Genomic DNA, 21809 nt, shown 5'->3' with positions numbered 1-21809 from the left:
GGTACACCTGGCCATGGATGTGCATGAAAAGAGGTGAGTCTGACCTTTTGCCACATGCCAGGTGAGCAGAGGTGGGGACTGGACCCTCTGGGGAAGAATTTGCCTGTTCAAACAGCCCCCAACTGCTCCAACATCCATTTCATGCCAAGGGAAGGGAAGCTGGAAGGTACGGATGTTCTGGGTCTAGATTCAGCTGGCAGTTGATGTCACAAGGAGTTAATAATTGTAGGGCATTTTCAAAATGAAATTACTTGTGTTAGTGCTAAATTGGGTTGACCCTTCTTAAAATATAGGAAAAAATAGGTTTGGAAAAACACACTACCTTATCAATTTATCCCTTGAATGTCTGTTCTTTGTATTATGACATCCCCTGCTTTTTGTTTTATTGCCTTTCCTTCTTCCATATTTTTACCATATCAGATTGAAAGTTAATCAGCATAGAGTATACATAAAAATGTTAAGGAGTTTGGAAACGCCTGGCTTGGTGCATCCATGTCTGTTCCAGCATACTGGAATGGTCAGTATAATGACTGCAACTTGGAGAAGGAATGGTGACAGCTCTCAGGAGAAAATAATTTGTACATTTTTTCCTCTGACAAAATGACAAAAAAGTTCGATTTTAACAGTTGTAAGATAAAATGTGATGTTGCCATGGAGTCTAGGTAGCTGTTCCAAAAGTTTCATTTAAAAAACACATTTGACTATGTTCACAATAAAATTTCTTTAAGTGATATATCATGACTTCAGTATTTGTTATTTCAACATCACATTGATGTGACTGTTGCTCATTTTTTAATGGCTAACCATATATTCATTTATTGGGGTATTTAAAGTTGGGATCAATAGGTAATCACATCTTAAGAACTCCTGCTACGGACTACATAAAACTATTTGAGAAGTTTTCCAATCATACTGATCTTTTAGATCATGCTTATTTAAGTCAGCATTTTCAAACTCACCTAAATTAGTCACCTGCAAGTGAAATTCTGTCTCCTTCGATTTCCATTCCAGTTTTTCCATTTCACTGAACACAATTAAGGTTCCATCTATAGTCTGTATTTAAGCATCCAAGCTCGTAGTCTGTTTGTTTAGACATGTCAAACACACATCATTCCTACTAAAGTCAATAGACACTATATATGCTCAGCATTCCTGGCACCTGGAATGAATTTTAGATTTAGTTCTGCAGGTGTTCCATGTTAACAAAGTACTGCACCTGCCCAGAATTACCAGTAAGGCTACACTCAACTGATGACCTTTGTATATTTTAACCAGTTGCTCAAAGCTCAACAATGACAATATAAGGTTTGTTTTTTTTTTCCCATGGACTATTCTCTATGCTATTAGCCCATTTTCTTTGAACACATCTGTCTGTTTTAAACACTGTAACTTGGCATCTATGTCTCAAACTAGCTTGAGCAAATTACCAAGTATATAACTGCTGCTACCAAAATCACTTCAGCGTAATCTATTGTGAATTTCACACATGCAAATTTCATTGGAATTCTTGTCATAGTAAAGATCAACATAGTGATGTGACCCAATTGTTACTCCTTATGATAATCTACACAGAACTCCTGTTTTTTCTTCTGTTGTAAAACTTCTCTATTATAAAAATCCTCATTTTACAAGAATTGCCCAGTCTAGTCCTTATTCCTGAAGGAAATCTTGAAGGTCTTTCAGGCTTCTATCATGAGCTCTTCTGATCTAAATGTCAGTGATCTTCTTGTGTGTTACATGAAATTGAAATCAGAAAGTGTTATCTATGCTGCTCATCCAAGTACACCTTGGAAGGAACAGCACAAATGCCATCTTGGACTTATGTCGATCAGATTTGTATTACCTTTGCTGTTCCAATACCCCACACAGAAAATGCTAAGTCAGTAAACTTACTGCATAAATAAAAACATCTGCTTTTGTGTCATACTTTTCATGGTAAATGTTACTTTCTGATAAGAAAAACTGCAGATAGCCAGCTGCTTTGAGAAGCTCATTAATAGGGACAAGGCTGAATTATTTATTTATTTATTTATTTATTTGATCTCAGAGAAAGGTTAGAAATATGGTATCAAATGAAAAAAAGTTATCCAAATTATTACTGAGCCACTTGAAGCCCTATCTTCTCCTTAATACTGTACAGTAGCTGTCAGTTATCTTTAGAACAAAGCTTCTATTCCAGTTTTCATAGCAAAGCTATATTACAGCAAATGTGTTACTTTTAAGAATTCTACAGATCTGTTCACTTTAATCTGTCCTTCCAAAAAAATATGGATTTTTAATTAGATGTTTAAATATATTTGAAATTAGAACAACAGAAGCCAGCCTGAAGTACAATAAAAAAATTAAGTGTCTGCTTTGAATGCACTTTTACTACACAAACCCACATGATCAAATACTATCACTGTAAGCATGTTTTCAGCACACATGTAAAAATAATCACATAATGCATACCCAGATGCTTAATGGTAAACTATGCTTTTGAACACTCTGAACAAAGGCTGTGATTCCAAACAGCAGACAGGTTCAGCTCCAGCAGCTTCAGTCATTGCTGCCTGAGATACCTGCCAGAGGTTACCATCCTTCTTCTGCTCCTCAGCTGCTGAGTCTAGTGAGCTCTCAACAAATTCACAAACTCACAGACTAATACTACACCAGCTGAGGAGAAACTCCATGCAGCTCTCCAACATCTGGCAGGGAAGCTGACCAGCCAACTGGTACAAGGAGTCAGGAGTCAAAACCCCTGGCAGCCAACACTAGTTCTATCTAGATGGGAAATCAGAGTCCAAAGATAAAGCTCAGTCAGCTGGAATATGCCTACCTCATATTAGTGCAAACCTATGCTCTATGGCTTGCAGTGACTTGAAAGGATAAGCAAACCTTGTAACAGTAAAGTGCAGCAAAAAGGTCTATGTAGAAACTGACATGATTTTTTAAAGTCGGTGAGTTCCAGATTAATAAAACATGCTGACCAAGCCAGATTGTGACCCTTGTCGTGCAGGGAAAGTCCTTCCTTTTGGGAATTTCACACTCATACTTTTTTGGGGTTAATTTCTTTCTGGCCATTTCTTATTTTAATGGCCTTTTTGGGGCCACTGATCAGTGGGTTGGTGCTCTTGGTTTGTGGTTTCAGGGCTCCACTCTGACCACTGCGTCCGGAATTCTGGTTCTTACTGCGCGCAGTTCGCCGTTTTTGTTCTTGCAGTCTCTGTTCCCACCTCTGTGGAAATGCAGAAGACAAAGAGGATGAGTTAGGGAAAGACATAATCATAAATCTTAACCAAAGCTACCCTGAACCACTGATGCTAGTGCTGCCCTTAACAGTTTCATGCTCTATATTGCAAGGCCACTGATGTCAGCATGTTATGGCTATTTGCAGGGAGAACCTTCCATGTGTTCTAGGTTAGAGGGAATTTCCACAACACCAGTGGATTAAAATGACAATTGCCCATCTTGTGTGCATGCTGCATGTGAGTGCCTTTTCAGAAAGAGGGGAGCTGGCAGCATGCCATCAAAAACTCAGGACCAGCACAATGGAACTCTTTGCAAGGCCGTTCTTTGCTGTCTTGCTGAACATGCTACTTGACTTTTCCTCAGAAAAGTCTACAGGAATCAAACTATCCTTTCACAATATATATTTAAGCACATAGCTACAAGGGGAGCTGGTATTTCTGCTTCTGCTTTTCCCTGGGGTGGAGAGGACTGGGCATGAACCAGCTTATGTTATGGACAGACAATAGTGATGATCACAGTGAAATCACAGTGTTGAGAGTTGCAATGGCAAGGTCTGAATAATGCACCTGCAGCTTTATTCAGCAGCATCCCCAAGAAATTTTGAAAAGCAACAAGCCTACCAAGGTAACAGCTGTCTGATTTTAAAACCCAATAGTGCAGTAGCTACAAAATAGTAGCTTAAGTTTAACTGGTCAGCTCTCCAAAACGTGGAGGGATCCATAAAACAGCAACAGGGACTGCAGACTTTCATCTCTAGGAGCAGAAATACCTACTTTAAGGAAAACAAGGTAGGTAGTAAAACCCGGAAAGGGTCTCACCTCTCCCCTCTATTATCTTTCCCTTCTGAAACTCCTAAAGGCAGTGGACTTACGCAGCGATCACAGCAAGAGAAGTGCTCTCTAGCTTAACTATTCAGCATCTCTGCACTGACTGTTTCAGCTCCGACTCTTGTCCTGGCTAGAGAAAAGACTGGCCATGTTGTGGTTATGTTAACAACTGTCTTCTGTGGTTGACAGACAGCTCAAAACATCCATTTTAAGTGGCAACTCAAGATAAAATTTGGATGCAAGTCTTCAGAGATGAATGATGGGCATTAAAATGAAGCCACTGTGATACCTAGCTCCATACTGGCTTTGTGTGGTCAGAGTCATTTCATGCATCTTTATAAAACCAAAACTATCAGCAGACATTTAGTTGTGTCCCACTCAAACATACTTAAATGAGGATTTAGTTTCTGAAACTATTAATATTAGAGGAAATGACATGTGCTTTGAAGGGTATTTTGTTTGGCGGTCATGCATCTATTTGACAATCTGAAAACTAATGCCCAAACATGATTCAAGACACAATTAGAAATGACAAAACAGTGTGAGGAGGTGACTAAAACACACTGTGTGCCAGTAACAGGCCGTTAATTTGACAGCTAAAGGATTTCAGGAATCCAAGTCATATGTCAATATTCTTCTAAATCCCACATGGCATCCTCTGCAATTTCCATGTATTTACTTTTTAAAGATTTAAAGCATGTTTTCTTTTCCACACATTTGTTTCACATGAGTCAGTGAAGGGAGTATGAGAGAAGCATTGAATGCAATTTCCTGCAAGAATTTGGTCTGTAATCTAAAAGCTTCTGCTTGTGGACTCCTATGTCTCTTCTCCTCCTCTCTATCAGTTGCCAATCAACTCGTAATTAAAACAAACTTGTACATATGTCCTTATACATACATGTGTCCTTAATGCTCTGAAAACCTTTCTGAATTCCAAAAATAACATTCTTCCATCTCTAAAAGTGGGAGGAAGAATCAGACCTCTCAATCCCTCCTTTTCTTCCATTAAAAAGAGTTTACAAGTAGAAAGTGATATCAAGTACTATCCTGAAGCCCCAAAAAGCAGGGGCATCTGCTCTGCCTGCCACGCATGTCTCTATACTAAAGACTTTTCCTTCCAGTGTTTCCTGAATCCAGAGAGACAATGCCCAATCCCTTGGGTGAGTCTTAGCAGGGAGTAACTGGTGAGAAGTGTGCATCTCCAGCCTGTAATCTTTAATGCAGCAAAAACATTAATCCAGCGCAGAGGATTTAAATTTCCTTTCTTATCTAATGTGGGCTACGTACTCATCTGCATATCACCTTCACTTTCATATTATCGCTTCTTGCAGCAGCAGGGATATGAAAGAAATTCCTAGAGATATTATTGTAAGAAACCAGAGTTCACTTGAAGATCATCCCACAGGGTAAAATTAAATAGAAATAAAATTTTAGAGATCCTAAAACATAAGATAAAAGTATTCAAATTTTCATTTATACTTGGGTAACTATGAGCACTGAAAATGTTCAATTGAAAATAATGATACCCAGAGGAGTTACAGATATCTGAAAGTCATGAAAGTTGATCAATACTGAAGTAAAACAAAGGTGGTTTAACTTTTTATCAGGAACATCCGCATTCTTTTCTTTGGTTGCATTTACCTTAAATCTTCTGTTTAGTTGGTCCTTCCATTTTTCAACTAGACATCCATCAAGAAGCATCAACCTGAAAATTAAGAAATAGACACAAGTTACAGATATTTCTGATTTTAATTCCTGAGATGCTTTTCCAGATGATTTAACACAGATTGGGGTTGAAATGCACCCACAAGTGCTGGTACTGGCAGGTTTTATGAATGGGATGATGGGATACCATATGTTTCTCTGTTTGTGTGAAAAGCAGATTAAATTTATACATTTTACTTCTGACTTTGAGAAACAAGCTGTTTCACAAGCACAACTTAGTATTAAAAGTAATACAACATTAGTATGAAAAATAGTAATATAATTATATGATGGCTTACAATTGCATCCATTTCTACCTATAAATACATGAGGATGGCAGTATATGCTTCCTACATCTAACTGCTTAATAAGTGCTTTAAGGGGAATTTGGAAGATGTATGGTTAGTGATACTTGCCCTACTTGCCTACCAGTGAAATCTGGCTAGCTCCTACATGAAAACATTGAGTCAAGGTGTTATGAAATGAACAAAACAAAAATGTGACTATTATATATTTATATATATATGCATGCCTTAAACAGCTCCTAAAGCAGCTTATTTTAAAGCAGTCTGATGTCACACCTTCCATGTCCCAACCTAGAGACAACTTTTTGGGGTTTTTTTGTTTGTTTGTTTGTTTGAGATACCAGGCCTTAACATGCCCTAATATAAATTTCACTACAATTCTGGGCGTTTTTACTTAGACACCAGTGTTGGCTGGGAACATCAAGACCTTGTCATAAATGCACACAACATCACACAGCACTGTTCTGGCTGGTGAAGGTTAAACAGTGTAGCAGAGCCTGACCTTCAGTTTCCATGAATAATGTTGCTGCTCTTACTTAGCAGCTCAAACACAGTACAAAATTCTGCCTCTCATTGCCATTAGTAACTGTGCATCCAGTTTGACCAAACATAAAAGGCCTAACGTGAGCACAAACCCTAGACAATCAGGACCAATGTGTTGTACATTTCTTTCCGAAGAGAAATCAGAAGACTAATGTACAGGATTGACGCCAAGGCCACACTGCTATGAATGAAACCACAACATGGGGTACATCTGATACAGCTTTGGTCCATGTCAAATTATCCAGTGAGGCTCTAACCCTAACAGCAGGCAATAGGTATTTTACCATTGACTGCAGAGGAGGTACAGCTTCCACCCATTCTGCCTCTGTCATTTTAAAAAACTGCTGTAACTCAAAACCTTCTGTTTGCCTGCCACTGAGTTCAACAGGAAGCACATATAATTGTTTATGTTTCTTTTTCAAATCCATTTCAGTACACTATATGAAATTAAAAACCTCAATGACCTTTAAAAACCATCACAACATATTTAGCGAATCGTGTGTTTTTCCATAATAATGGAGATGCTGATTGTGATCTTTGACTTATGAATTCTCCCTCTCCTAACAGCCTCCAGAGGATCCTCTGCAACCCAGAGCCCTCCATCGCCATTCTGGTCATAGTCCTTCTACATGAGTCAGAGCTTGTATCCCTAAAATGACTAACATAAATAGAGGGATCTACATTAATATTTGTGAAATACTTCCAGACCTGGAGGGGCAAAGAGCTGGGTAGGAATAAAATACTGTGTTTGCTAGCTCACCAAGAAACAAGTTAAAGAAATAAGATATCAGATGGTAAATTTTAGAAACACCTATAAAATGCTCCCAAAATATCAACATAAAACTCATTAAAAATATGGACATGGCCCATCAGGTCCCACATGTGGATGTTCTGTGGTCCTAACAAGTGTGCATGACCAATTAACAGCAACATCACAGTATGCAAAACCAGCCTGCACATTTTACAGACAGCCCTGCCTCCAAACCACAACACAGAGGCCTACACAGTACCTAAAACACCACAACCTGCTCTGCTGGCATCTACTGGTACACTTGAGGTGCTAATGCAGATGGGATGTCCCCTTCTGCCTCAAGGAACCAGGGATGTGATTCATTACTCCTTCCCCTCCAGACCACCATGCTGGATTTCTTTCCATGCCTGGGGCTAGGCTGACTGCCAGATGAAAGGTCTGGTAAAGTTAGTTTTGTTTTGTTTTTTTCTTCTAATCATACAGCAGGACTGGCAAGCTGCTCTGAGAGTATTTACTTTTCATCTGCCATCCGGGAGCTGGAGCTCCAATGACTGCAGCTTTGGCTTGTCCCAGTACGGCTGTGAGATCAGGAACATCTTGTTGATGGCACTGATGGACAGGCCAGTGGAGAAGGCCTGGCTCTGACTTCAGCAGCTCTGCTGACAGAAGATGTGTATCATCTCCTGCCCACACCCTTGGTGAGACAGAACAACACCTTCCAAGTGGTCCTGGCAACACAGACCATCATCTACAGCAACGGCTGGGCTTGTTGCACACAAAGTAGCTCATCCCTATGGAAAGTGGTCCTGGAAAAACACTCCCAAGCTGTAGGTGACTGAACTGCTACATGATGCCTTATCAATATGCTGTCAGCACCTAATGCCACCAGATTTTCTGCTTTTTGCGTGAGCCAAATTTTGTAAACACCATATCATAGCACAAAGCTGAGCGTGATGAAGTGGACAAAATCAGCTGTGAAGATAATGGAAATATGTAGGTGCATGTATGAGTTATCGTAACAAAAACTATCAGCAAAAGAAGCCTATGATGAGGAAGAGAGCTTTGCTGATCCTCCTTCCTATCTATCACAGCCAGCTCTAACACTTTTCTGCACCACATTGTCATGGCTCACCTTGAGCGCCACTCATAGCACATGATGAGAACATCCTGCTTTGGTTGAAGAGGTGGGCACTGGCAGGACGAATTTGTAAGAAGAGGCACTTGGGACAGAGGAATTGGTGTTGAAGACTTGAGTATGTCTTTGACTTCAACCACAGTCGTTATCTCATTGCAGTTCCCTCTTTCTATGCTTTTTACTTTAGCGTGAATGACTGCAAACAGAAAAATAGAGGAGTGAGAACACAAAGCAGTCTTGGAAATTTAAACACATCTCAAAACTAAATAAAATACATTGAATTGAAAGCTATTGTTTTGGTTGTGAAACTAAAACTACTTCTGCCTGTGTGGGCATAAACAGTAGCTTAGAATAACAGAGGCCTGATCTCAATTTGGTTTTCAGCAGGACTGTTGACAACTGTGAAATTAAACATGTGCTTAAATTTTTGCCAGATCAAGCCAACCAGTCTTGCCTGGAATCACACACACAAACAGCTCCTCCAACTCAGATTTGAACAACCCTTTGCATAAATCTAATCCATTCCCCAGCCACATCTGGCTATTTCTGATTAAGTACTGAGTAATTTACCTCACAGTTGTCAAGTATTCAGTCTTTTCAATAATAAAATCACTTTTTCTAGAATATAACCAGGAAATATAGTCTTTTCTTAAATATAAGAAATAAGGCAAGGCTAGAAACAATTTAGGCTAGGATTGCAATGATGTACTTGAGCTATACTTTTTTTCATCTTGTGCCTTTGGATTCTCTACCAATAGTGAGATTTTTATATAAATGAGACACTGAAACAGGTTCTTCTGACTCTGAAAATACAATCACTTGTATTTTTATCTTTCATTGAGGAAAACTGCATGGACGCATGAAGATGAAACACTGTAGATTGCTCTGAAATGATCCCTGACTAACTTTGTACCTACAAACCCTGGCATTACCTACCACTCCAGCATTTCATCCCTTCTCTCCTGTGAGAAATACCAGATCTAATAAATTAAATATGATTTTTACATAAAGGATTTTGTCTCTAGGAAATGTCAAAATAGAAAGCGTAGTTCTACTGTCCAAACATTCTTGAGTGAAAGAAGCGTGAGAAGTGTATAGGCCACAGGGTGATCAGCCTGCCCCCACCGGGTCAAAAGCCTTCACATGAACCTCATAACATTTGGAATAAACTTCACGTGTAGAAAACAGGATACCAGCACTTTTAATGCAGTCTGGGGTTTATGTGCTACCTTTATCAGGACATGTATAACAGACACAAAACATGTGAGGAATTTCAGTTTGGCAGACTCAGAATCCATTTTCAAGACTGATTGGTTCTGATAGCTAAAAGTACAATTTGGCTGTATGTCTTATTTTAAAGGTTTTCAGAAAAAAATTGCTTGATTTTCAACTCATTAAATCTCATCCCTCAATTCATTTTCCATATAAATACGTCTATTTATCTCAGAGGGTACTGAATAAAAGTTTGCATCTCAAAAACAAAATCTTGATTTCACAAATTCAATGGAATTAAATTTTGGACCCCAATATACAGGTTTTACCCAAGGAACACTCCCACTGAAATCACTCGAATCAGAATTTACACAGCTAACACCTGACTTTCATTTTTAAACAGTCATTTGATATCACTACTTTTTCATGTTTCAGGCAACTATGACTTATTGTTCCATCTAAACATATCTCTATGTTGCACTGATGCTGACCAAGGAATTATATAAAAAGAATAAGTTGTGTAAATGCACCAAAATGCTATATGGAACAAAATAATTGTTCAATTCCTAAGCTAGAGGTTCAGCTTGATTATTCCCACCAAACATGCTAACAAAGAAGCAACTAGCCACAAACTTACTTTCATTTGATATCAAACAAATAGAAATTGAATTATATTCTAACCCTACTAAAGAACTGGGTAAATGACTGGAAAAAACCCTGCCATCTGAGAAAATGCCCGCAAAGTGCAAAATAAAGCAATACTGCATATTAAATTCATACTTAATAGGAACTTTGTATTGACACTAAGTTTAATCTGGCATTTATCTAATCTTAATTAGAGTTCTTCCTGACTCACACCACCAGAAAACTGAGGCAGGGGTTAGCCAAGGAGGAAGAGGGGTGAATACTTATTTTTATTGCCAATGTCACACAACATAAAATAAAACTATCAGCCACCTCCTTGGCTGGATGGTGCAAATTGTCACTGAATTCAGTTAATCTCTTGACAATCCTGCACCAGACAGAACTCTGGCTAGTAAGTAAAAGCATATATAAATTTCTAAAAACCTTTTACTTCGCTGCAGCCAGTTCACATTTACAAGTTTTATTTGGGTAGCTAACCCATTTATTCTACCTGCTGGCCAAGTCGTCACGTTCACAACAGATGTAATTGCTTTTACTAGAGTGACCTTAGCAGCAGCAACCACCCTTTCTGAAGAGCAGAAGGGCGCATGTTTCTGACATTTTACTGCTTTAGTCAGAAACACACCATCATCTGTGCTATTACTACTACTGCTTGCACATCCTGTGTGCTACAGTTGGATTTTGGAAGAGGACAGCTAGGTAACCCCAGGCAAACACTCACTCGGAAAGGCTGTGTTGGAACAGTCTTCTCATGCCAGGCTTGTTGAATGGGGCCTGGTGTGGGTTCAGCACCCACAGAGAGCTGCCTAACTTGCAGGGACACAAGGAGGGTGTGGGACGGGCAAAGTGAAGCATTTCCCTCATTCACTTACTGTAGCTGTAGTTCTTGGCCAAGTAGGTTGACAGCGTAGGCTTTGTCTTTTTGCACCTGCACCGCTCTTCAAAGGAAGAGAAGGGAAAAAGGTTGAGGGGTGTCAGAGGGACCCTGTCTCCGGGGAGGTGGAGGTGGGGGGTCGTCCTAGGCTCACCCTGGCCGCGGCTCCTGCAGTCAGGCTCCAGTGGTCTGTCCGGGACCATAAAGCCCTGTGTGAAGTCCGTCCACTTCACATCTGCAAACAGAGGTGCGTCAGGGAGTGAAAACCGCCGGTAGTGGCTCCACAACTGGAGCGCAAGGGTCCCGCAGCCCACCCCCCCCCCCCCCGTCCCACCCTGGGGCGTCCCGCGGGGTGGAGGGAGCTGTCCCTCCCATCTCTCGCTGCCCCCAGGGTTCTCACCGTCCGGCACGTCGGTGACGATGGCCTCTGGGGAGATGCAGACGCCGCGGTCGTAGACGGGGAGGTCGTCGCAAGCCAGGCTCTCGGGCCAGCTGTGGTTGTAGCGGCGCATGATGGGCTCGCAGCCGTCGCGGGCGCGCTGGCAGACGGAGCGGCACGGCTTGATGGGGTCGTAGAGGAACTCCAGGGTGCAGATGGGGGCGTACATGGCACAGAGGAAGAAGGACAGGACCGGGCTGCAGCCGGTAGCCACCAGCTCCTCGTACTGTTCTATAGCGAGGACGGCGTTTTCCTGCGTGCTGTGGTGGAGGTGGTTGGGCATGCGGGTGATATTCCAGGGCATGGAGCGGCACATGGGGATGCGCACCGCCTCGCACGGCGCGCCTTGCGCCCGCGGGCTCACCCGCAGCCACAGGGACACCGCTACCAAGGCGCGCAGCATCCTCTTCTCCTCCTTCTCCCGCTTATCCGCCGCCGCCCGCCGCCGCCCCGCGGGTCCCGGCGGCCGAAGGGCGCGGAGCGGCGTTGCCTCCCGGAGCCCTGCTGCAGTCAAGTCGCGGGAGCCGCCGCGCCGACAGCCATGGACATCGCGGGACCGCATTTATACCAGTGGCACGAGTGACGTGGGGCCGATCGCGCTCCCTTGGCAGCCCCGCTCCTCCGGGGGGTGGGGGGTGTGCGTGTATGTGTGCGTTTTGCTGTGCAGGCACGGTGACATCACCTCACCCCGTTTAATCCCCCGGCGACATCACTGCGTCTCTCGGCCGCCGCTCCAGCTCCGTTTCAGTTTTCATCTGTGTCATAAATTCCTTCAGGTGGAAGGGGGGCGAGGGGGGGGGGGGGGGTTCTGCCGCGGGGCTCTGCGCTCCGGCGCGGGGAGAGGGAAGGCGACGGTAGGAACCGCGGCTCCTTCCCATGGGGCTGAACTTTATACGCCGCTTTTTCTCAAAGGAGAAGAAACTTTTTGCGGGCTTGAGGGAGTTCCGGCGACTGTTCTCGACGCCTCCAGGGGGTTGCAGAATTCCCTCCATGAGCTCGGCAAAGACAGGGAAAGGCGTGAAGCGGACGGGCGGACAGACGGGGTGGTGGCCTGGTTTGCTCGGGACGGGAAGCGGCGGCGGCCGAGCCGAGCCGAGCCGGGAGCGGGCGGCGGAGCCGGGGCAGCGCAGGGCCGGTGTGGGTCTGCTGTGCGGGCAGTCAGCCTGCCGCCCGACTCCCCCCGCCTCTGTCCCCAACAAAAAGCATCTGCACACGAGTGGAAGAAGTTGTTTCAGACTTTCCCCCAGCTGTTTTTTATCTTCCTTTCCTTGGCGCTCCGTGGCCGCGCGCCCCTGGTGCAGCGGCGTGGCGTGCCCACGCGGGGGCAAAGGGCTCCCTCACAGCCCACCTCTCTTCCCTTGCGCGGAAAGAGCTCCGGACCCGTTCTTCTTTGTGGGAAATGCCGCTCCCCAGTCTTTGAGGGACCCGCTGAGATAAGAAGATTAACTCAATGCCAGGTTATCCCAGTGACCTGAGAGAGCCCCAGCGTGGCTCAGAGATACTTGCCCCGGCCAGGTGCCATGTTACCACCAGTGTTGCCCCCTGCAGATGCAGCAGAGCTGCAGAGACGGAGGATCTGTGGGGCACGGACCTCCCCTTGCCTTACTGGGTGAGGAAAGCACATCCAGAGCAGGCAACAGCTGATACACCTAAGAGGGCAGAGGGAGATGAAGGAATATACGTGGTTAAGGAATGCTTGGTGTCACTGTCTGTCCGTGGGGAGGTACTGAAATGCTCCCACTCGAGGGCAACATTAAAGCAATTTGTCCTATTCGCCTGTCGCCTCCCCAGGCTCACGCAGAGTGGCCGGGGCTTGGAGCTCGCAGCTGCCCCTCTGGGCAGCCCTGGCGGAGCAGTGGGCACGGCCAAGGCGCCCAGACCCTCCCGACTGCGGCGAGGGAGGCGTGGGAGGACGAGGGTCCTGGTCCCTGTCGCCGCGCCGCCTCCCTCATGCCCCGCTGGCGTCCGGGCGCTGTGGCGGCAGCCGCCTCTCGCGGCCGAGGTGATGCGGGTTTGGAGGCGGGCCGCCCCCGCCCCCGGCACAGCCCGCCCGCCTGCGCGCCGTGCGGGCCGGCCGTGCGCCGAGGGAGCGCGGCGCGGAGCGGAGCATGGCGCGGCCGGCGGCCGGGCGGCAGCTGCGCCCGGGGCCGGGGCCGCCGCTACTCCTGCTGCTGGGCGTCCTCCTACTGCGCGGTGGAGCGGCGGAGGCGGCGGCGGCGGCCGAGCCGTGCCAGGCGCCGCGGCAGTGGGAAGGGCGCATCGTGTTCTACGAGCACGGCTCGGGCCGCAACACGCGGGCCGCTGTCACCTACGACGGCCCCAACCAGCGCCTCCGCATCCTGGAGGAGAGGAAGGCGCTCATCCCTTGCAAGAAGTAGGTGGCGGCGGGACCTGCGGCAGGGCCGGGCGGGGCGGTGAGGGTCGGCGCAGAGCCCGGAGGCGCCTCCCGGGGGGTGTGGGGTGATGCGAAGCCGGGAAGGGGGGGTCTCCCTCGGGGCCCGCGTTGCCTTCGGCACCTCCCCTGCGTGCGTCTGGGGAGAGCGGGGACGGTGGAGGCGGAGGCACCGGCGTTCTGGGAACTGCTGGCGCTAGGAATCCTGTCACCAACACAGCTTGGATCCATCTTCCGTGTAGATATATGTATATATATTTCGAGGGATTTATGATTAACAGTGTCAGCTTTTTACCTTCAGAGATATTTCCCTCCCCACGCCCCCAAGCTCTTTTGCTTTTTAAATGAAATTGGAAGCTAATCCAAAAATGTGTAGTAGAATGGGTATCATGAGGTATAATGAAGAGGTTATACTCAAACATGTGAACAACGTTATGGAGTAAAGGAGGAGGTTCTAGCTCAGTAATTTGCTAACAAATTTGAGTTACAAGTTCTGTGGGCCTTCTTGGTTCTTGTCAGTGCTTAGTCCTAAGTCAGTAAGCAAGCTGTCAGGATGCATTCATTACCTGTGGTACACTGTATTCATTCCCATTGCACGGCCCTGCAGGACCTTCCTGTTCTTCATTTATACAGGATGTATCTGTTAAGCCCAAAACTAATCCCAAAAAATCCCTGTGTCATTGTCTGTTTCTTGATTTGCTGAAAAACAAATGTAGAAAAGAGTTGACTGAAGAAGAGCCTCTTTTTTCTTCCTCAGCCTGCCAAGCTCAGATTGGGTGGAAGAACTGATTGGCCTGGAGAGGCCTTCCTGAGTGAGACATTTCTGGCTACTGAGTGTCAATCACTTTCAGACAATATATCAAAACATACCTGCTAGTGTGAGGGTAGCAGGTCTGCCCATACCTCTGCCTCTCCCACCTACAAATTTTTCAAATAATAGTGCATCCGTCCTGGGGGTGTGTGAGACAAGGTAAAGACCAGCCTACAGATGCTGCATCATCCAAACGAATGGTCTCTCCTGTTAAAAGATCAATATTCCTTTTTGCTGCTGTCTTTTTTTTCCTCAAAATCAATTTCATATCAACATCACATAGTAATTGCTTTAATCTTTCCAGAGCATATGCTCTTCTGTGTTCCTTTCTCTCCATATTCCCTGGCGCTCTTAGAACTGTTTTGTGTGTTTTATTTATAGCTTAGCTTTCCCTCATTATATGCTTTTTTCATTACTTTTTTGCATAGGAGCCAAATGAAGAATGTTAAAAAAAGCATACAACATATAACTTTTTGCTGGTGGATTGCTGACATGGAGCTTGGAGTCTGACTCTGGCCATAGGGTGCTCATGCTTCCCGTCTGCAAGTTCCTAGGTTGACTTTCATGTCTGATAAGCATAAAAGTGTGCTACAAAGCCTGATGCAAGTCTTTTCTAGCTTCTAAGTTGTACTACACTCATTTCTCCAAGCTTATGTTTATTTTATTTGAGAACTTTATTTCAAGATTGAATAATTATTCTACATTTTAGACTCTGGGCCAGAATTTATTTTTTGCCAAGATCTTATCTTTTTAATTTTTTGATAAATACCTGCTCTGGATGCAGTTTTATTCTGGGTTGATGGGGCTAGAAAGAGGCAGAGTGCAGACAGGTGTGCTTGTTGGTTTTTCCTGTATCAGATTTTTGTTCTAGACAGTTTCTGACCTCAGGGGTCTTTAATGTTTCCAGGTTCATGTTTTCTGCCATCCAAAACTGGAGAGGGGTTTTGTTATCTGTGCAGTAGTGTCTGCTCAGGGCATGACCCAGCTTCCATTTAAGTCAAAAGAAAGTCTCACATTGGTTTCAGTGTGTGTTGGATCAGGTCTAGAATTGTGATCACAACTTCATTTCACTGTGGACACAGTGAGTCGTAAACTGAAGCCTCCAGAAGTTAGAGGCAAAAGGATTTATCCTGTCTTTTGAAAAATAACCTCTCCTCCACCCTGTTCTGACGTTGACAAGAAAGGGGTATTTATGCTGCGGCAGTGAGTACAAAATTAACAAGAAAAATAGTGCTGCCCTGGTCTCTAAGGAAATTTCATCTAAATTCTCACATTTTGCTCCTATCAGATGTAACTTTTATGCAGCAATCAGGGTTGGCCAACAACCACATTTTTCTACAAAGCGTTTTCTGAGGCTTGCTAATGTGGACCTTAATCAGACACAGCCCTGTTCGAGTTATTGGCTGAGGTTAATCGAGGACACAAAGATTTGCCTGTGTGGAATGGCTTGCAGGCTCGTAACCGCAGGAAAACATGAAACTTTCAGGTTTTATTGTAGATATCTGTTTCACCTTCATGTAATTTGCTATGTGGAATTTTCATACCTACATCAGCCCAGTAAAACATCCCTACCTCAACTCCAGAGAAGTAGCCATAAGGCAAACACCCAATTGCTGCCTCCTTAACATCACTTCTTTCCCATCAGTTGTTTTGAGATCACCTGAGATGCAGTGGCCACAATGGTAAAGACTGCCCATTCCCCATGGTCCAGCAGCACTGTGTCACTGCCACCTGGGCACGCACCTTGCTTGCCAGACAACCCGCAGAGCCAGTTCATTAGAGAAGTCATAGCTGTGGTTTCAACCAGCTTGTTGGGTGGGTGTTTCTCTAGGTCATAGAGTTGGCTCCCGCACTCTGGCTCAGAGTGTAAAAACTACCAACAGTGATCCTATGCTGAGATTTTAGAGGAAAATTATTCCAGTTGGGTTCATTTCTGGGCTTTCTTTTTCACTTCTTTTACGGACCCGGCCTTAGGTACACTCTTCTTTTGTTTTCTCCAGCGTTCCTTGCCCTACTGTTTCTTTCCCTTCAGGATCAAATTTTTGGGGATAGACAAGGTGAACAGGGTCAATTTTAAAGTTTTATGTAGTGCTCAGCTGATACTGATAGCAGAATAAGAGAAAACAAACATTGAGTATATTGTGCTGTTTCCCATTTGGACTAGATCGTTCTAGATACAGTGTGAAGGGGGAGGACTTGAAACAGCTCCCTAGAGGCAAGGCTGTGTTCATGCTGTTAAACACAGAACATGTTTTTTAATCCTTTATTGCCTCCTATATGAAGTTTCTTTCTTTTGTGCTCTCTGGATGTTAAACCTTCTTCACTCTTGTTCAACCCTTTGGTGGCCTCTGTCTCAGGACACTTCGCAAAATAGGTAGCAGTCACTGGCATGGTTTGCAGTTGGAGCAAGAGTTTCTTTTTAAGGTAACTTCAAATGGTGTAGATTTCAGTATGACAACTCCACAAATCGGTGAGAAATCCTGGCACAAAAAAGTCCAAACAAAAAATCCTACTGACTGCATTGTGTGCCAGAACTTCATGTCATCCATCACCTTTCATTTTCTTGGAGAAACAGAGCAAGGGGTGTGCTCTTTGGCACTGCTGAAGCCACTTAACAGGTGTTGGTGCTCAGTTACGAAGATAGGAAAGCATGAAGTCACGAGCAGAGCAGAAATGCTACAGGTGGTGTTTGACAGCTGGAGTATTACTTGCCACATGCTGTGTTTACAGAGTTTCATGCTTATCTTCCATACTATTTTCCACAGAATGATTTTTAGGGAAGGCCCGATAACAGGTTGTCCCATGAGAAATGTGATGATGGGAAACAAAAAATTTCCATGTGGTCAAGGAAGTCAGTTGGAGGAAGAAAATGCCCTTTTTTTTTTTTTTCCTTCTATGCATGTGTTTTAACAGTAACCACCTTGGCCTATTGTACAGTACTCAGCACATTGAGATGCCTGTGTATTTGAAACTGTTAGGGTTAGTGTCTTAAAAACTGTTGCTGCACAACAGAAAAACAATCAGGAGGTACCTTATCAATGTTAATTTAAAAACAGAACTGCAGGTTGTTAAATTCCTTTAGTTCACTCATATTTGCAAGAGATAGGCACAGTTAAGGGGAGCATAAACTCCTCGCCTGGCAACACAAACTGCTGGTAGAGGAGTGACAAAGTTATGTTTAGAGAAATAAGTCTCTTATTCTGGCAGGCTCTTTGCCTGTATATGTCAATCTCTGTCCTTGACTGAGGAGAGGCAGCATAAGGTCAGGTGCAAATATAACAACATTCATCTGGAGAAGAGGTGATGACTTTTCAAAATAAACAGAGTGTGGGCACACATGTCTGACTTATCTCAACTACTTTTTAGTTGTTTTAGGATGTGTGATTGTAAAGGAAAAAACAGCGGTGTCTGACTTATTAAAATCATATAATCCATCCGTTCTGTGGTCATTGTGGTGACTCAATAGGCTAAGTATTGAGCTACCCTGAGCAACTGCAAATTTGTTTCCCAGACTTGGTTTTGGGAGTGGTTTCTGCAGTTTAATGTTTTGGGGAATGAAAGACTGTCACGGGTAGAATTTTCAGAATTGGCCAAGTTGCCCAGGAGCCCAAGTTCCATTTTTTAAGATTATGTAGAATGTGCAGACTTAGGAGACCCTTAATTTGCAGTGAAACAGAAACGAATTTTCAGCAGTTTCTTTAAATGTAACCTGAATTCTTGGGACCTAAAATTGTTCATAAGCTGCTGTGTGTATAACTCACTTCTGAGAACAAGAACTGAGGGAAGGTACTTCAACCTTCTGCATTTACTTTCCTCCTATAGGTGTCAAGTTCTTTCAAGTGTCTGCTGCTGCTGATGGCTGTGAGTTTGGAAAGGTGGCTTTGGAAAGCTGCTGTGCTGGATGCACACTGACAGATGCCAGGCAAATAGCCTGAAGCAAGCCTCAGTTGTTCTAGTGAGAGTTGTGTGACGGGGTGTGGAGTGTTGGCTGTACAAGGCTCATCTCCTGCATTTCTATCATAAGCCCATTTACAAGTCAGTTTACTGAGTCCCTCAGTGGTGCTCCCTGCCAAGGTATCTTGGAGAAGAGCTGTGGGAGGGAACAACTGTCCGAGGAGGGAGCTGTGGTCCGTGATGGCTGCACGGAGGAGCATCTTGTCTATTAAATCTGTTAGTTTCTGCCCACAAGCAGCAGCAATCATTCCCGTTTTCCAAGTTCGTGATCATGTTGGAAGTCAGCCGGGCTATACAGCTCAGGAAGGCACTGGAGTCAATTGCTTTTGTTGTTACAGGTGGGCTGATTGGGAAGAGATTAAAACACTGCTCAGGGGAGGCAGTTGAAATTCTTCAGCCATCAAACTTCACCAGTAACAAACAAGCGGACTCTGTTAGAGGAAGTTGGGAGCTGTTAGCTTAGCAAAGCTTTTTCTGTCTTGTGTGCTGTGCTTCCTTGAACAACAGCATCTTTGTTAGTTGTGAAAAAAAAAAAAAAAAAAAAAAGACAGAAAAAAGCACCTGAGTATGAATAAATCAAATCCATTGCTTTGAGATGGCTGTTCTGTTTAATGTAATGTTCTTGAAACTATTGTTCATGCTAAGTGCTCTGGAGCCATTTTATACAGTACCAAAACACAGCACACATCCAAACGGAACAAAATAAACTAGCTCTTAAATTCAAAATAGCAGGATCCACAAAACCCTTTAAAGCTAGAGAAAAAATGTAGATAAAGTGTCCAGTGACCCCAAATTGATAATTTGCTAGAGCTCTGGCTGGTGTACTTAAAAACCACGGTCAGACACTCACTGGGGTCATTACTACCATGTGAGTTATAGATACTGTTTACTGGATGTTGCTGAAAAACAGAGGTTCTCATTAAGAAGTTTTGTTTTTCTAAGAGATGTTAAATGGTGGTCACTAACACCATGTTGTACTCGATACATGATGGATATTGGCTTAAGCCTTTTATCCATCTGAACCCTTTAAAGTTAGGGAATTGCTTCTTTCTGCCCTCTTATAATCTCTTGCTTGTCTGTTTGAACTTTTTGAAATAATGTGTTTTTGCATTGAAACTTACGGCTCATTTTGTACTGAACATTTTGGCAAAAACTTAAGGCGAACCCAGGACTGCACTGAAAATATAATATGCCTATATCTCTGTAACTTGGACCAATGTTTTCAAAAGATAAATCACTGTAAGTTTATTCCTGGTTTTTTCTTCTTTCTTTGGGTTTGGTGGCTTTTTTTGGTAGAGATTTAAAGTGGACATGAATAGAAAGAGATTCAGTGTTCTGTGGTCACAGACAGCTGATGGTGATGTGACTGCACAGCTAAACAAACACAGTGAAAGACATCTTTATATTCATGATCTTAATTTGGGCTTCATTCAGCTGGAGGCCTGACGCAATTCGGATGTCACAACTGACAACATCGCACCTATTCTCACAGGACCAAAGGCCATTCATCTGAAAAAGTATCTCCTCTGAAGGTTAAACCAGAATTTCCTAATATAGGACTTCTGTGAAGTAAAAAAATATATTTTGTTTCCAGATACAGACCTGATTTGTTTTGCATATCAACAGGCTTATCCCTTTATTAGCTGCATGGGACAGGTTTTCAACTGGATGACATTTTCCCAGACAAGTGAAGTCAGTGAAATGGTACCTTACTATGCCTTTTTTGGTATACCAAGTCATTAGTTGATTCAAAATTAAAAGGTGTGATTCAGGTATCCTTCTGTCCTCTCCATCTTGCTATAAACTAACTGGTGGCTAACTTTGACATGGCATAATAAATAATACTGAGCTATTCAGACTTGAGGCCATCCAGCTGTGTATCTTTGTAGCTGCAACAGCAACAATCCAACTCCTGAACCTCATCTTGATCAGTTTCATTCCTGTCTTCAGATGACTTTCATTTTGGCCTTACCTGTAGATTTGCAAGGAATTGCATGCTCAGCAACTTGATGAGTTGTCTATCATGAAGTATTTTTTACCTGTTGCTCTTCTTTACTCAAAGGGGAAATTATTTTCCCCTCCAGAATGTTTTCAAGGCACTGTATAGTGTCTGATGTGCTGGGGAGGGGGTGATGTCTGGGTAAAACAGGGCCACTTTGTGCAATATTTTGGCTCTTCTAGAATAAGGAGCATTATGCCCGGCATGGCATTGCATAACATGAAGGTACCAGTGGCCAGTGAAACTTCTCCTCACCTCTGCCAAGCAGCCCTGTTTCTTTCAGTTGTTTTTGTTTACTGCCTCACTTTCATGGCCCCAGGGGGGATGTATGTATGTTGACTAGAGATCTTAGATTCCACAGGGAAAATTTGTGTTACCCTGAGGCTCCGGAGGATGCTTCTTTGCCTGTATCATGGTCACTTTGCCATACCTGACAGTCATGGGCCAAGGACAGGATTTTCTGCCAAGAATGTGTTCCCTTGTGTGAAAACACGGACGGTTCAACATGTGAGACAGTCTTTGTTTTAAGTAATGTATTAATTTCTGGACCTGGTACCTCTTGTGCTTTCATACCCAGGAGTAAATTGGGGGTTTCCAACAGCAGCCTAAATGTCCTTGTCCAAAACCTAATTTATAACAGGTGGTAGTGAGAAAGAAGGAATCATTTGTTTTTTTGTGAACTCACTTTTTTTTTTTCCCATCCTTCCTTAATAAAGATCCCTGGCTAATATTTATTTGAGAATCAGTTTAATCATTGTTTTGAGGGTTATGTGCAGACATTTAGCTTTGTGTCCCACTTGATTATTAAAAGATGCTTCCTGTGTATCACAAAAAGTCCAAAAGGTAAGGTAACTTCTGCAGTTCTTGTTTTTGCTGGGAGAATTTTATTAGCAACATTCCCACAGTCAATATGGTTATCCCCATAACTTAACAATGACCATATTTATGCTTTTACAGATTTTTGTTTATATGTTTTCATGATTTTTA

General features: G+C 43.6%; 2 protein-coding genes across 2 annotated transcripts in view; one reads left to right on the top strand and one right to left on the bottom strand.

Annotated features, from left to right (window-relative positions):
- Window positions 1-2047: 2047 nt before the first annotated feature.
- Window positions 2048-12069, bottom strand: SFRP4 (secreted frizzled related protein 4). The gene is made up of 6 exons (XM_066192163.1): window positions 11628-12069; window positions 11382-11462; window positions 11226-11291; window positions 8494-8692; window positions 5700-5763; window positions 2048-3217 (listed from the first exon to the last, which is right to left on the bottom strand). The coding sequence occupies exons 1-6, from the start codon at window positions 12067-12069 to the stop codon at window positions 3029-3031; spliced, it is 1041 nt and encodes a 346-aa protein (XP_066048260.1). The 3' UTR covers window positions 2048-3028.
- Window positions 12070-13739: 1670 nt separating this feature from the next.
- EPDR1 (ependymin related 1) overlaps window positions 13740-21809 on the top strand; it is a 30368-nt gene continuing 22298 nt past the window's right edge. The window contains exon 1 of the mRNA XM_066192175.1: window positions 13740-14040. Coding sequence (XP_066048272.1) covers window positions 13775-14040 — 266 coding nt within the window. The 5' untranslated portion in view covers window positions 13740-13774. The remainder of the gene's footprint in view (window positions 14041-21809) is intronic.

This window comes from Chamaea fasciata, unplaced genomic scaffold (genome assembly GCF_029207755.1).
Source record: "Chamaea fasciata isolate MVZ Bird 193981 ecotype frontalis unplaced genomic scaffold, bChaFas1.0.hap1 SCAF_1, whole genome shotgun sequence".
NCBI classification, from domain to species: Eukaryota; Metazoa; Chordata; class Aves; order Passeriformes; family Sylviidae; genus Chamaea; species Chamaea fasciata.
Note: the sequence above shows the minus strand (reverse complement) of the source record. Positions and strands in the feature narration are given on the sequence as shown.

What these genes read in the sequence shown, in the direction of transcription:
- SFRP4 (XM_066192163.1), bottom strand. Translation starts at nt 12,069, where the DNA reads ATGCTGCGCGCCTTGGTAGCGGTGTCCCTGTGGCTGCGGGTGAGCCCG. An exon ending in CGTCACCGACGTGCCGGACG is followed by an intron (nt 11,463 to 11,627) that starts GTGAGAACCCTG and finishes CTCTGTTTGCAG; the next exon opens with ATGTGAAGTGGACGGACTTC. An exon ending in CTGCAGGAGCCGCGGCCAGG is followed by an intron (nt 11,292 to 11,381) that starts GTGAGCCTAGGA and finishes CTTCCTTTGAAG; the next exon opens with AGCGGTGCAGGTGCAAAAAG.